This window comes from Oncorhynchus clarkii, chromosome 12 (genome assembly GCF_045791955.1).
Source record: "Oncorhynchus clarkii lewisi isolate Uvic-CL-2024 chromosome 12, UVic_Ocla_1.0, whole genome shotgun sequence".
Lineage (NCBI taxonomy): Eukaryota > Metazoa > Chordata > Actinopteri > Salmoniformes > Salmonidae > Oncorhynchus > Oncorhynchus clarkii.
The window spans coordinates 30,465,607-30,480,668 of NC_092158.1; the positions used below are offsets into that span (position 1 = coordinate 30,465,607).

Genomic DNA, 15,062 nt, shown 5'->3' on the forward strand with positions numbered 1-15,062 from the left:
ACCCTACCATAAAGGCCTGATTGGTGGAGTGCTGCAGAGATGGTTGTCTTTCTGGAATATTCTGTCATCTCCACAGAGGACCTCCCTGACCAAGGCCATTCTCCCCCGATTGCTCAGTTTGGCCAGGCGGCTGGCTATAGGTAGAGTTGGTGTTTCCAACCTTCTTCCATTTAAGGATGATGGAGGCCATTGTGTTCTTGGGGACATTCAATGCTGATTTGTGCCTCGACCCAATCTTGTCTCGGGCGCTCTACAGTTAATTCCTTCGACCTCATGGCTTGGTTTTTGATCTGACATGCACTATCAACTGGGATCTTACAAAGACAGATGTGTGCCTTTCCAAATGAAGTCCAATCAATTGAATTTACCAGGTGGATTCCAATCAAGTTGAAGAAACATCTCAAGAATGATCAATGAAAACAGGATGCACCTGAGCTCAATTTCAAGTCTCATAGCAAAAGGTCTGAATACTTATGTAAATAAGGTATTTCTGTTTTTTATTTTTAATGCATTTGCAAAAATGTCTAAAAACCTATTATGGTGTATTGTGTGTAGATAACGTAACAATGTGGAACGTAACATAACAATGTGGATAAAGTCAAGGGGTCTGAATACTTTCCGAATGCACTGTAGCCAGTCTTCCTGAAATAATTGACCTTTTAATTTATAAGGAACACAAGGACACAATGTATATTTTGGGTATTTTAATATTGGTTTGAAAAGCTATATTTAAAGTGAGATAGATTTTTGTAATATATACTAAACAAAAATCTAAACGCAACATGCAACTATTTCAAAGATTTTACTGAGTTACAGTTCATATAAGGAAATCAGTCAAATTAAATTAATTAATTATACCCTAATCTATGGATTTCACATCACTGGGCTGGGCGCAGCCATGGGTGGGCCTGGAAGGGCATAAGCCCACCCACTTGGGAGCAAGGCACAGCCAATCAGAATGCATCTTCCCCCTCTAAAGGGCTTTATTACAGACAGAAATACTCCTCCGTTTCATCAGTTGTCTGGGTGGCTGGTCTCAGATGATCCCGCAGGTGAAGAAGCCAGATGTGGAGGTCCTGAGCTGGCGTGGTTAAAAGTGGTCTGCGATTGTGAGGCAGGTTGTAAGTACAGCCAAATTCTCTAAAACAACGTTGGAGGCGGTTTATGGTAGAGAAAGGAACATTCAACACTTTACATGTTGCGTTTATATTTTTTTTCAGTATACACATCTTCGAATGGTTTGTACCTCCTTTTACAGCAAAAATGTTCCTATGCTACCAACTGCAAGTGTATATTGCTGCGTTGATGTAAAGCATCTCCTGTGGTCAACCAATTACTGTACTATGGATTTGACTGAAACAATGCTAACTGGCTGACACCTCTAATCTGGAGATGATGCACTCAGATATGCGGGTCTCATTGGTCCTCCATTGATGGACCCCTCCCCTTCTTGTGAGCCGAAGCCAGTGTCCTGTGAGCTGCTGCTGCCGGTCGGGGAAGGAACCACCTTCTCCCCCAGGATATTCACCCCAGCCCTGGCAGTATTCTCCACCACCACCATGCCAGCCTTGGCAGCCTTCCTCTCAGTCACATTCTCCTCGACTGTCCTCCCCTCCCCCTTATTCCACCTCTCTGCCACGTTGATCTTCCCCACCACTCTTTTCTCCTTTAGTTCCATCGCTTTGACCTTCCTCTCTACCTCTTTCACATCTTCCAATCCCATGTCTACTTTACCTTCATTCCCACATCCTCCCATTTCATTAACTGTTTTGTCACCTCCCACAACTCCTTTGTCCCTGATTGTATTATCCACACTGCTATCTACCTTTTTCCCTTTGTCTTTCACTTCCATCCTTACTTCTGCCTTACTGGCCTCTCCCTCCACCATCTCATTGGTGCGTGCCTTATTTATCCCCTTCTCCCCCTTCCCGTCACTGTTGCCTCTCCTTTCCATCTCGTGCTCTGTCTCCTTTACCATTTCTTCCACTCTTACCTCTCCCTTTCCTCCATTTTCCATGTTCTGCTCTGACTCCTTCACTACCTCCTCCACCCTTCTCTCTCCCTTCCTTCCATCAGCTCTCCCCTCCTCCATCTTCACAACATCCATGTCTCCTACCTGTTTCGTCCCCTCTGCTCCATCTAGCCCCACATCCACCTTTACTTCCTGTTTGACCACCATCCCTCCATCCTTTGCCTCCTCTTCCATCTCCACTTTTTTGTCTAGTCCCATTGCTGTCCTTCCATCCTTTTCTATCTCCACCTTTCTGTCGTGTTCCACCTCCATCCCTTTGTCATCTAGCATCACCACTGCTCCAGCCTTCTCTTCTGCTACTTTTCCCTGTTGTCCCACCTCCACAGTCACCCGTAGAGGTGTGTGTTTGTTGTCCAGCCTGTTGTCGAACCCCCTGAAGTTGTTCTTGGCTCCCATTATGTATTTCCCCAGGATGGAGGAGCCATCAGTGTTGGGGATGTCTCCTGCAGCCTGGCCAGAGTCCACCAGAACCTGCATGATGGCCTTCATCTCAGCATGCAGCCTGCCCACCACCTTGTTTAGCTCTGTGATCCGATTACCCACATCTGAGGAGGTAAGAACAGACCAAACCAATGACACTGAATGCACCACAATGCTATTTACATACATACAGTACTAAACAGAGTATGTGTGTGTGAGGCCAAGTCAGTACTTCCTCTCTGTTTAACTGACCTTTAACACATAAACATGTCTTAACTGAAGACTTGACGGCCCTAAGGCTGGGTCAAGAAACATGATGTGTTACCTTTTCTCTTGGTCTCCTCAAACTTCCGACGTTCAGACTCAATGTAGCGCTGCACCAGAGCCCGTATCACCTGCTGGCGATAAGGTATCTGGTTCTCCCCCGACCCTCCACCATCCACCTCCTTCCCGTTCGACTGGACAACGAAGGGAACAGACACATTCTCATTGGTCTGCATTCTGTATGTCAAGGCCATGTCAAATGAGCTGAGGTGGAGTTCTTACCATGGAGGTTATGGGGGGATAGTCTGGTGTCGAGTTCAAAGTACAACAGCAGCAGATCTGACGAAAAATACCCCTGGGATAAACATGAAAACAGGAAATATGAGACGAAACTGACCTTTGAGATAGAGGTTGTTCTATTGTAGGTAGAGGAATTAGGCTGTATAATAGTATAACCTACCGTAGGGCTCTCCAGCCCTGTTCCTGGAGAGCAACCGTTCTGTAAGTTTTCACTCCAACCCTAATCAAGCACACCTGATTCTAATAATTATCTGGTTGATAAGCTGAACCAGGTTAGTTATAACTGGGGTTGGAGCGAACACTTACAGACGGGTAGCTCTCTAGGAACTGGGTTGAAGACCCCTGACCTACCGTATGAGGTAGAAAAAGGCCTTAGGTGAGGGGATGATGTTGAAGGGGACAGGCATAGTGAGACCTTCTCGGAAGTAACTCAGATAGAGCTTGGATCGGGCAAATTTCCACTCAACGTCAGCATCATCCTGAGAGAGGACAGGTACAGAAAGCAGCAGTCAGGGCACATTCTAGAATCCCTTCTAAACTTTACTGTGTAATCATAAAGGTCTAGAGTTTGAGCTTTGAAACAGTTTTATCTGCTACAGTGGAATGCAGTTTCTTCCATTCAAAGGCATCTGTCCTGCCCTTGAGGTGGACCAACTGAGAGACAAGTTTCCTGAGTGCAATCTTTCTCACCTCAATCTTCTGGAAGGAGTTGGTGATCATTGCAATGAGCATGTTGAGTAGCACGATCACAATCACCAGGGTGAAGATGCCGTAAAGGATTCTGCCCACAAACTCTGCAACCACAAACTCGGGCATGTCCACATAGTCCTGGTTGGCCACCCCAAACATGGTCCAGAACAGGAAACGAAAGGTCTCGTTAAACCTAAGGAATGGAGTTAGGGTCGGGAGGTTTATGATTGTCATAATGATTTAATAAGATAATTATGGAGCTATGTAGTTAAGTATAGTTTACTTTAAAATATTCTTTACCTTCCAAGATATGGTTGGGTGACATAAGGAACATAGATGTTATTGATACCACAGAGGAAAGCAGTTCCAATTATCATCAATATGAACATGAACCTAGGGAGAGAAATGAGACTCGTATCTATCAACCAACCAATATTGGTTCATTTTGTGAGGAAAACAGCACAATCACATACAGACAGTACCTCACAGTATATATTGCACAACATCTCAGTGGACAGCATAGCCTGAGCATTTCATCCTACCTCATCATGTCATCGATCATCTTCCCTATGGAGATCTGGAGTGTACCCAGGGACTCCTGTGCAGGCAGGATGTAGGCCAAGCGGGTGAAGCTCAGCATACTGGTCACTGCAAACAGTACCTCAGCTATGAGCTGGGGGTCCTCCTGATGCCAGTCCTGGCGCACTACAGGGCAGTGGCAAACAATATTAGCCAGTTTTACCCCAGGAAACATGAACACGTATTGCAGGATTGGGGTCAATTCCATTTCAATTCAGTCAATTCTGGAACAGGAAATAAACTGAAATTCCTGTTTACTTCCTGAATTGAAATGGAATGGACCCCCATCCTGGTAAAACGCCAACTTCAAATCTAACACCATGATAATGACCCAAATCCATGTCTCTGGTTGAATAAAGCCTCCTTCTCTCACCAGTCTGGGTGAAGTAGGCACACTCCTCAGTCCCGTCAGGGGCCTGGCACAGGAAGTGACCTTTGAGCATGATGAGGACACGCAGAGTGAAGGAGGCCAAGTACATGCTGAGCACCATCATGTCCATGCAGTTCCACCAGTCCAGAAAGTAGCTCCGCAGACCTTCAATCCACACCTCCTTACATTCATACCAGAAGAACCCTGTAGATGATAGACAGTACAATATGGAGGACTTTTCACTTGACTGATAACTGCTGTATGCCCAATTGTCAATTTCCCCATTCGACCATAAAGGAAAAACTGTATAAATATTGGTATTTCAATATTCATAGTAATAACAGAGTCTGTGCTAAGGGAGAAATAGCTAACCCACCGACCACCCACACCATGTGGAATGAGCTGTGCAGAATATTCTGCTGACGCGAAGCAAACTGATCTCTGTACAACTCCATGGTGATGGACTCTCCCAACAATGTGATGAGGAACCACATGTAGGAGGCAGAGTGAAGAAGGAACTTGATCACCGGAATCTTCAGTATCTTTCCCACCTGAGAGAAACACAGTAGAGTACATACAAAGCAAAATAAATACATGAGAAAATGTAACCATACATCTGCAGGCCCAAGACAGACCCACACAGAGTCACACAAGGCCCATACAACATCACTACCTTTACAGAACTTGAGGCCATCTGACCTTGGACTTGGGTGCAATCCAGTAGACGAGGCAGAGGAGGGGCATGGTGAAGAAGATCCCCACAGACACCAGCAGCTTCCAGGCCGTCTTGCTGCCTCTCCAGCCAGACAGGTTCCCACACCAAATAGAAGACAGCACCTGCTGGCAGATAGGGTGGGCTACAAACTAGAAAGAGAGAAAGAGCGGCCACAATTCACAAACAGGACATATGGAGAGGAATGCACCTTTCACCTCACTGAACATGTTCAGCAACCCAAATAACGGCACTCAGAATCTAGGTCTATGTACAGTATAAATACCCAGGGATGGTCTTGTCTACTAGCTCCGTATATTACTGTGGCTCTACCTGTTTTTGGTTGCGGTTGACGGCAAGCCTCAGGCGGGTCAGGTTGGGGATGCCCTCCTCGAAGGCCTGCTGGTCAAGGGCGTCCTGGCTTTCATCTCCACAGCTGTTCAGGATGGTGGTGACCTCACTCTGGTTACGGCACATCCCCAGCAGCTCCACCGCAAACTCCTGGCACAGCTCCTCCAGACCCAAGTACTGAGGCTGGGGGAGAGAGAGAACACAAACAATCACACAGATAAACAATCTAATAGCACTTCACATTACAGCACTGAATAAAATGGTAATGGTATGGTAACAAGTTATAGTTACTCACAATGAAAACATTTATTTCCCAGGATAGTTATATTCATGTTCACGGGTAATCTCAGTGAACCCAGAACTACATTTGTGCGTCCTTTATGTTTACGTAGTCTGCCCACGTGAGATTTGTTCCAGGGTAATACACCACATACTTTGTGCAGAGGGACTATATGGGCATAAGCACAAACAGGATCTAACCTTGAACTCGGGTTCCTTCTTGGAGAGTTTGCGTAGCTCCCTGCTGAGGCCGAAGGCACTGAGCATGGCGTCCTCTGAGGTGATGGACAGGTAGGCCCGGCTGGCAATGCCACGGTAGGTGTTGATGCGAGACAGGGAGAACTTCAGCAGGTCATACTGTCGCCCGTTCCTACACTCTAGACAGGCACAGGAGATCTTGTGTGGCCGTGGGATGATGTGGCCCTTCTGGGTCAGCATGGTGACAATCTCATACAGGTCCTTCTGACAGGCCAGGGTCAGCGGGGTCACGCCTGGGGCGAACTGCGAGTCGTCGATAGAGTGGTCGAAGATGGCCAGGGAGAAGGATCGCACATCCATCTTGTTGCCCTTCTCCTGGTCCAGGCGGTCGAGGAGCCTTTTCACCACGCGGGGCTGGTTGGTGTCCACGGCAACCAGCAGAGCTTCATGGATCTGGCGAAAGTCAAACTTGATGCCCTGGAGGAGGGCGTCCATGGTCTCCTCGTTGCCCAGGCGGATGGACAGGTTCAGGGCCTCTCTCCACAGCCGGTCCTCGGAGTCGTCCAGCTGGCGGATGATACCGTCACCAGTATTCAGCAGGCCACACACCATCACTATGTTCCCCTCCTGGATGGCACTGATCAGCTCCAGAGGGAAGCGCATCTTCTTGTTCACTATCTCCCGCCATTGCTCCGGCTAAAACCACAAGGAGAGGAGCTTATTGCTTTAATGTCTCCAAATCTAAATGACATTAATCCAAACTAGAATCCTTAGTTGCTACATCAATTTTTTTAATGTATAAATTAATGATATATACCCATTGATTCTGGAAGAAAATTACTTATAACTGCCTCATGAGCTTAGTTCAACTATCGTACCCCATCAGAACCCTAAATATGAGCTTGTTTTACTCCTGTTTGTAAACAACGTAAATGTAAACAATCACTGTATATCTTCAAAACATAGTAAAAACTGTACATTTGATACCATGGGTAATCAGTCCTTACGTGCATAGCTCCGTCTATACATTTGATATCATGGGTAATCAGTCCTTATGTGCATAGCTCCGTCTATACATTTGATATCATGGGTAATCAGTCCTTACGTGCATAGCTCCGTCTATACATTTGGGGGTGGTTACATTTCTCCATACAAATCCCTTAACTTTTTTGCTAAACAGGGGTGTGGAAAATGCTTTGTTATTGATTCCAATTAAGGATTCTAGCTTTAATTAATACAAATGTTTATTATACAATAGGACACAAATCACAAATAATTTGTCTGCCCTGGGTAGCATAAACAAGAACATTGACATTCATAAATGGGATTACCAAGCAGGTATTATACAGTAGGACAATTGCATTATAATGCAATTAATAATTTAGCGCCTTGGGTGTGAAAAAAAAATCACTTTACAAATTAAATGAATTATTATCTGAGCATTTAACAGGAATTTATACTATGAGAACATAAGTAGAAAACATGTAATATTATTTTGAGGCCCATCCCTAGATAGAATGGAAAGATATCGCCAAGACCATCAGTGATAATGGTTTCTATTCTAGTACATCTGGTCATATTCATTCCCAATGCCCTTTTCTTTCATTATTTGCATACTACAAATATTTGCATCTTTTTAATCGTTTGTAGAGCACTTTGGGTTGCAACGGGCAAATAATGTAAGAAAGGAGCTTTACAATTGAAGTTTATTAGAGTATTATAAGCAGACAAATTCTATTACATAATTGTTTTTATTATGTTAGAATACAGACACATTTCAAATCGATTTCTTAACATCATCTTTCTTTTCTATGAAAAGTTTTTCAAATACACTCACTGTGAGGTTTTCCATGTTTCTTCAGGAAAATTGACCGATAATGGAGTAATTGTCCCTAGTGTGAAGATGACCTCACATTATTGTGGAAATCCAAGCTCCCCGGTTATTCTTGAGGCTGAGAAGAGTAGACGAGAACAGCAGTGGGCTCCGCTGACTGCTGTTTTGGGCTCCGTCAGTGTGCAGAAAATGGATCACTGTGGTCATGTGCTCTCGGCTGACTACACAGAGCTAGGTTAGAATGACTCCCCACAAACCAAATAACACATCTCTACTCCCCTGGGACAGGACCAATTAAAAAGCAACCATTTCAGTGTGTTTCATGCCTGGCTAGGCCCAAACCAGGCAGTGGCCCTTGCCTTCCTTACCAAGCCTCTATTAAAACGAACACTGCAATGCTCCCCAGTGGAAACGCTGCAGGTGAGATGGCTGTTAACTAACAGGTAGCAGCAGTCATTAAAGTTCCCCGTGGGACACGTTCAGAGTGGTGAAAAAAAACAAGGAGCAGCCAACAAGACAAGATAAATCAATGAATTGAATTGATTATTCCGATTATGATTGATTACTTCCGAAAGAAATGTACTGAACACAGTCTATTGTTGTTGTTTATACTATACAATATGTAATAGATAATCATTAGCAGACATATGTAAACAGTGCAAGCAAGAACAAACTGAGCCTTCAATGAGCTCAGGAGAGAACCAAACACTCAGAGCAGAGTGGGGAATAAAGGGAGGCAGAGAGAGGTTATTTTCAACGAGTATATATCTACAGAACTAGTCAGTAAAATACAAATGTACATACAGTATATTAAAAACGATAGCATATCCACGTTTGCAGCACTGCCCACTAGATAAAAGCAGTCATTCCTAGTCCAACCATTTGACATGGGAGTCCACGTGGTCTCCATCTGGATGTGGGACAGAGGGAACCTGAAGGAGCAGAAAGGGCAGTAGTGTTGTCATGATACCAACATTTTTACAAACGATACCGAGTGGTATCGCAAATACCACAGTGAAAGAAAAAAAAATTGGCCTAGCATCCTGTTCGCCCGTCCCCCGGACGCTTGTTCACATTTTCTAAACGTTCTCAAAAAACCTGCTCACTGAAATGTACACTTCTACTCAATACAACACATTGAATTTAACTTCACACAGTATATAATAGGATACTGCATAGAATGGGTGATTTGCTCATTTGTGCAAAGTCCTACCTGTGATTTGGCTGGAGGAATGGGAGGAAGGAATATACAAGCATGTCATTGTGTCAGTAAGGGGAAAACACTGAATTAAAGCTTTACGCTTCAGTTAACACAGTCACACTCCCTCTGTCTACCGCACTTTCATAAACACACACACACACACACCTCTCTCTCGTTAGGCACCATTCAGAATTGAAGGAGCGCAATACATAAATCAAGTTTTAATATTGTTTAGGCTTATATTAGACCTATATGAATCCTACCTTTGAAGCACATCTCTTGAGTAGCAGACGCTTTGTCTTTCTTCCTGTGCCAATCAAATTTGCCTAAACCTACTGTCAAGTTACCAAGTTGTTAGATAGCTAGGTAACATGACTTAACAACGTTGTTTGTTATCAAATCAATAATTAGCGACCCAGGATTAGTTTAAAACGGCCTGAAGCATGGTTTAGGCTAGAGAAAAGCTGTTCTTTGCTGTAAAGCTGCAAGTGTAACCGTACAGCTTCCGTCCCTCTCCTCGCCCCTACCTGGGCTCGAACCAGAGACCCTCTGCACACATCAACTACTGACACACACGAAGCATCATTACCAAGCGCTCCACAAAAGCTGTGGCCCTTGCAGAGCAAGGGGAACAACTACTTCAAGGTCTCAGAGCGAGTGACGTCACCTATTGAAACGCTATTAGCGCGCACCACCGCTAACTAGCTAGCCATTTCACATTGGTTACACTAGAATGGCAAGGACCGGCCCTAGGCCCACCCACTGGGGAGCCAGGCCCAGCCAATCAGATTGATTTATCCACAAGAGGGCTTTATTACAGAAAGATATACTCCTGACCACCTTCCACCCTCACCTCAAACAATTCTGCAGGTGTAGAAGCCGGACGTGAAGGTCCTGGGCTGGCATGGTTACACAGTTGTGAGGCCAGTTGAAAGTACTGCCAAATTCTCTACAACGGCTTATGGTAGAGAAATGAACATTGAATTCTCTGGCAACAGCTCTGGTAGACATTCCTGCAGTCAGCATGCCAATTGCACCCTCCCCCAAAACTTGAGACATCTGTGGCATTGTGTTGTGTGACAACTGCACATTTTAATGTGGCCTTTTATAGTCCCCAGCACTAGGCGCACCTGTTTAATGATCTCACACCTGTCACGTGGATGGATTATCTTGTCAAAGGAGAAACGCTCACAAACAGGGATGTAAACAAATTTGTGCACAACATTTGAGAGAAATAAGCTTTTTGTGCATCTGGAAATTTTCTGGGATTTTTTTATTTCAGCTCATGAAACATGGGACCAACACTTCACATGTTGCGTTGATATTTTTGTCGGAATAGACATGCATGAAGAGCGGACAGAGAGAAGCAGGTGAGTAAAAGCCCATTTATGCTTGATCCGAAAATGTGGTCGGAAGGTGTGAATCGTCATAAGCCTCTCAAATTTTGTAACAATGTGCAGGGCTCCATATAGACCCCTTTCTGTGTTTGCAAACATTGATGCACGAGGGCAATGCATGCAAATTGGTGGCAGAATATGGGGAGTTCTTATAGAATGCCAGCAAAAATGCCTCAATTTACGTGTTGTTTATGAGTGCATTTCACATTACTTTTAGATTATAATTGGATTTTAAGGCTTGTATAAATATCCTGCTTAACATAATGTTTGTGTCATCATCACAAATCAACTGCATTATACTTAAAGGGCGGCAGGGTAGCCTAGTGGTTAGGGTCGCTAAACCCCCAAGCTGACAAGATACAAGGTACAACAGTAGGTTAACAGGCAGTTAACCCACTGTTCCTAGGCCGTCATTGAAAATAAGAATTTGTTCTTAACTGACTTGCCTAGTTAAATAAAGGTAAAAAAAAACACTTCAACTTCAACCAGTAAAATGGCTCTTTGGCTAGCTTTTGCTAACAACGTCAGATGGCGATAGCTTTCTTACTGCAGCCAAGAGTCTTGCACATCTGTGGGTGATGTCAGTGTATTGTGTACTGGAAAGGGGTCTATAGCTCCGCATTGACATGATTGGTTGACATTAAGTGGGGGCGTGAGGTCCAGTATAAACACGAATTCACTTCCTTGACAACAGCTCTGCCCTGCTCTGCTAAGTGCAAGAAGTATGAAAGGCCTGGCATCTGCAGTAAATGCTGTACTGCCACTTGACTATGCGGCTTGACCATGCAGCGCCTTTAAAAGCCAGTGTATGCTTGATTCAAAAATGTGTTCGGAGTCTCCGCATGTGTGTGACGTAATTGTGGAACCTCTGGAGGCATGCAGAGACCAAAACAAGCTCCGTACAGCATCGCTGTGCAAAGGGCTCCATATAACTCCGCATTGACATGATTGATGATGATCGGGTCCGAGTGTCTGGGCCGGAGCTACCTGGGAGGCTTCAGCCGGTGGGTTCGAAGGATTCCCGTGCCTCGACCGAGGCAACTGGGGAGGTCTCAGCCGGTTCGTCAGGTGTCTGCACATCAGCGGAGGTGACCGGTCTGCTCCTGTTCCCCGGGATCGTCCCTGTGGTTGGCGTCCTACAGCTGGAGCCAAACGCACCGGAGAGGGGGTTCTGTCACGTTGGCTCTCTCTCTGGCACTCTAGGTTGCCATGCTCCCGCGCCTCAGCTGGATCGTCAGGTTTCCCGCGCCTCAGCAGAGGTGACCGGTCCGCTCCTGATCCCCGGGATCGTCATTTTTGGTCGGCGTCGGGGAGGGGGTACTGTCACGTGTAATCCCTCTCCGGTCTCTAGGTCACCAGTCTGCTCGTCATGGCGCACACCTGTCACCATTGTCACGTGCATTTGCGCATTATGACACTCACCTGGACTCCATCACCTCCTTGATTACCTGCCCTATAATTGTCACTCCATTTGGTTTCTTCCCCAGTCGTCATTGTATCTGTGTCTGTTTCATGTTGGTGCGCTGGTTGTGTTACGTGTTTGTTTAATTTATTAATTAAATGTTTTCACTCCCTGAACTTGCTTCCCGACTCGCAGCGTAAATCGTTACATGGACATCAGGACTGAGATTACTCACCATATTTTTTTTCCTTTCACGGGTCTGATGAGCCCGACGCGAATGATATACTGCTTTCTCGGGAACAGGCCCAGATCCCTGTGATTTCTGTGAAGAGGAGGCAGAGAAAAAAGGGCCAGAGGGTGGGCTGCCTTCTGAGAATTTGTAGGCGATTGAATAAACCCCACTTCTTTCCATTCTGCTAGCAAATATGCAATCTTTGGAGAATAAAATTGATGACCTACATGGAAGATTAAACTACCAACGGGACATTCAAAACTGTAATATCTTATGCTTTATGGAGTCGTGGCTGAATGGCGACACTATCAACATACAGCTGGCTGGTTATACGCTGTACCGGCAGGATAGAACAGCGGCGTCTAGCAAGACAAGGGGCAGGCTATGTATTTTTGTAAATAACAGCTGGTGCATGATATCTAAGGAAGTCTCAAGCTATTGCTCACCTGAGGTAGAGTATCTCATGATAAGCTGTAGACCACACTATCTACCTAGAGAGTTTTCATCTGTATTTTTTGTAGTTGTTTACATACCACCACAGACTGAGGCCGGCACTAAGACAGCATTGAATGAGCTGTATTCCACCCTAAGCAAACAAGAAAACTTTCGCCCAGAGGCAGCACTCCTTGTACCTGGGGACTTTAATGCAGGGAAACTTACATTTGTTTTACCAAATTTCTATCAGCATGTGAAATATGCAACCAAAGGGGAAAAAAACGTTTACTCCACACACAGAGACGCTATGACCATAATTCTATCCTCCTGATTCCTGCTTACAAGCAAAAATTAAAGCAGGAAGCACCAGTGTTTAGATCCATAAAGTGGTCTGTTGAGGCAGATGCTAAGCTACAGGACTGTTTTGCTAGCACAGACTGGAATATGTTCTGGGATTCCTCCGATGGCATTGAGTACACCACATCAGTCATTGGCTTCATCAATAAGTGTATAGATGACGTCGTTCCCACAGTGACCGTACATACATACCCCAACCAGAAGCCATGGATTACAGGAAACATCCGCACTGAGCTAAAAGGGTAGAGCTGCCGCTTTCAAGGAGCGGGAATCTAACCCGGAAGCTTATAAGAAATCCCGCTATGCCCTCCGACGAACCACCAAACAGACAAAGCATCAATACAGGACGAAGATCGAATCGTACTACACTGGCTCTGACACGTGTCGGATGTGGCAGGGCTTGCAAACCATTACAGACTACAAAGGGAAGCACAGCCAAGTGCTGCCCAGTGACACGAGCCTACCAGATGAGCTAAACCTCTATGCTCGCTTCGAGGCAAATAACACTGAAACATGCATGAGAGCACCAGCTGTTCCGGATGACTGTGTGATCACGCTCTCCACAGCCGATGTGAGTAAGACCTTTAAACAGGTCAACATTCACAAGGCCGCAGGGCCAGATGAATTACCAGGATGTGTACTGCAAGCTTGCGCTGTCCAACTGGCAAATGTCTTCACTGACATTTTCAACCTCTCCCTGTCAGACTCTGTAATACCAACATGTTTCAAGCAGACCACCATAGTGCCTGTGCCCAAGAACACTAAGGTAACCTGCCTAAATGAATACCGACCCGTAGCACTCATGTCAGTAGCCAATAACTGCTTTGAAAGGCTGGTCATGGCTCACATCAACACCCTTATCCCAGAAACCCTAGACTCACTCCAATTCGCATACTGCCCCAACAGATCCACAGACTATGCAATCTCTACTGCACTCCACACGGCCCTTTCCCAGCTGGACAAAAGGAACACCTATGTGAGAATGCATTTCATTGTCTACAGCTCAGCGTTCAACAACACCGGGCCCTCAAAGCTCATCAATAAGCTAAGGACCCTCGGACTGAACACCTCCCTCTACAACTAGATCCTGGACTTCCTGACGGGCCGCCCCCAAGTTGTAAGGGTAGGCAACAACACATCCGCCACGCTGATCCTTAACACGGGGGCCCCTGAGGGGTGCATGCTCAGTCCCCTCCTGTACTCCCTGTTCACTCATGACTGTACGGCCAGGCACGACTCCAACACCATCATTAAGTCTGCTGACAACACAACGGTGTTAGGCCTGATCACCTGATCACCGATAGCAGTGTGGTGCCAGGACAACAACCTCTACCTCACCGTGAGCAAGACAAAGGAGATGATCGTGGACTACAGGAAATGGAGGGCCGAACACGCCCCCATTCACATCGACGTGGCTGTAGTGGAGCGGGTTGAGAGTTTTCATTTACTCCTGAGGTTGCACCCTCTACAACCACTGTGATTATTATTATTATTTGACCCTGCTGGTCATCTATGAACATTTTAACATCTTGGCCATGTTCTGTTATAATCTCCACCCGGCACAGCCAGAAGAGGACTGGCCACCCCTCAGCCTGGTTCCTCTCAGGTTTCCTCCTAGGTTCCGGCTTTTCTAGGGAGTTTTTCCTAGCCACCTGCATTGCTTGCTGTTTGGAGTTTTGGGCTGGGTTTCTGTATAGCACTTTGACATCAGCTGATGTAAGAAGGGCTTTATAAATACATTTGATTGATTGATGGTCCAAACACACCAAGAAAGTTGTGTAGAGGGCACGAAAATGCCTTTTCCCCCTCTGGAGACTGAAAAGATTTGGCATGGGTCCCCAAATCCTCAAAAAGTTCTACAGCTGCAGCATCCTAACCGGTTACATCACCTCCTGGTATGGCAACTGCTCGGCATCCGACCGTAAGGCACTACAGAGGGTAGTGCATACAGCCCAGTAGATCACTGGGGCCAAGTTTCCTGCCATCCAGGACATATATATTAGGCGATG

At 45.7% G+C, this 15,062-nt stretch overlaps 1 protein-coding gene across 1 annotated transcript; it reads right to left on the reverse strand.

Moving 5' to 3' along the window:
• Positions 1 to 1,381: 1,381 nt before the first annotated feature.
• On the reverse strand, positions 1,382 to 8,047 carry LOC139422441 (short transient receptor potential channel 2-like). Its single transcript, XM_071173617.1, has 13 exons — positions 8,033 to 8,047; positions 6,199 to 6,891; positions 5,701 to 5,901; positions 5,355 to 5,519; positions 5,032 to 5,206; positions 4,659 to 4,859; positions 4,249 to 4,411; positions 4,007 to 4,099; positions 3,707 to 3,899; positions 3,368 to 3,495; positions 2,999 to 3,071; positions 2,778 to 2,910; positions 1,382 to 2,577 (listed from the first exon to the last, which is right to left on the reverse strand). The coding sequence occupies exons 1-13, from the start codon at positions 8,045 to 8,047 to the stop codon at positions 1,382 to 1,384; spliced, it is 3,429 nt and encodes a 1,142-aa protein (XP_071029718.1).
• Positions 8,048 to 15,062: the final 7,015 nt, after the last annotated feature.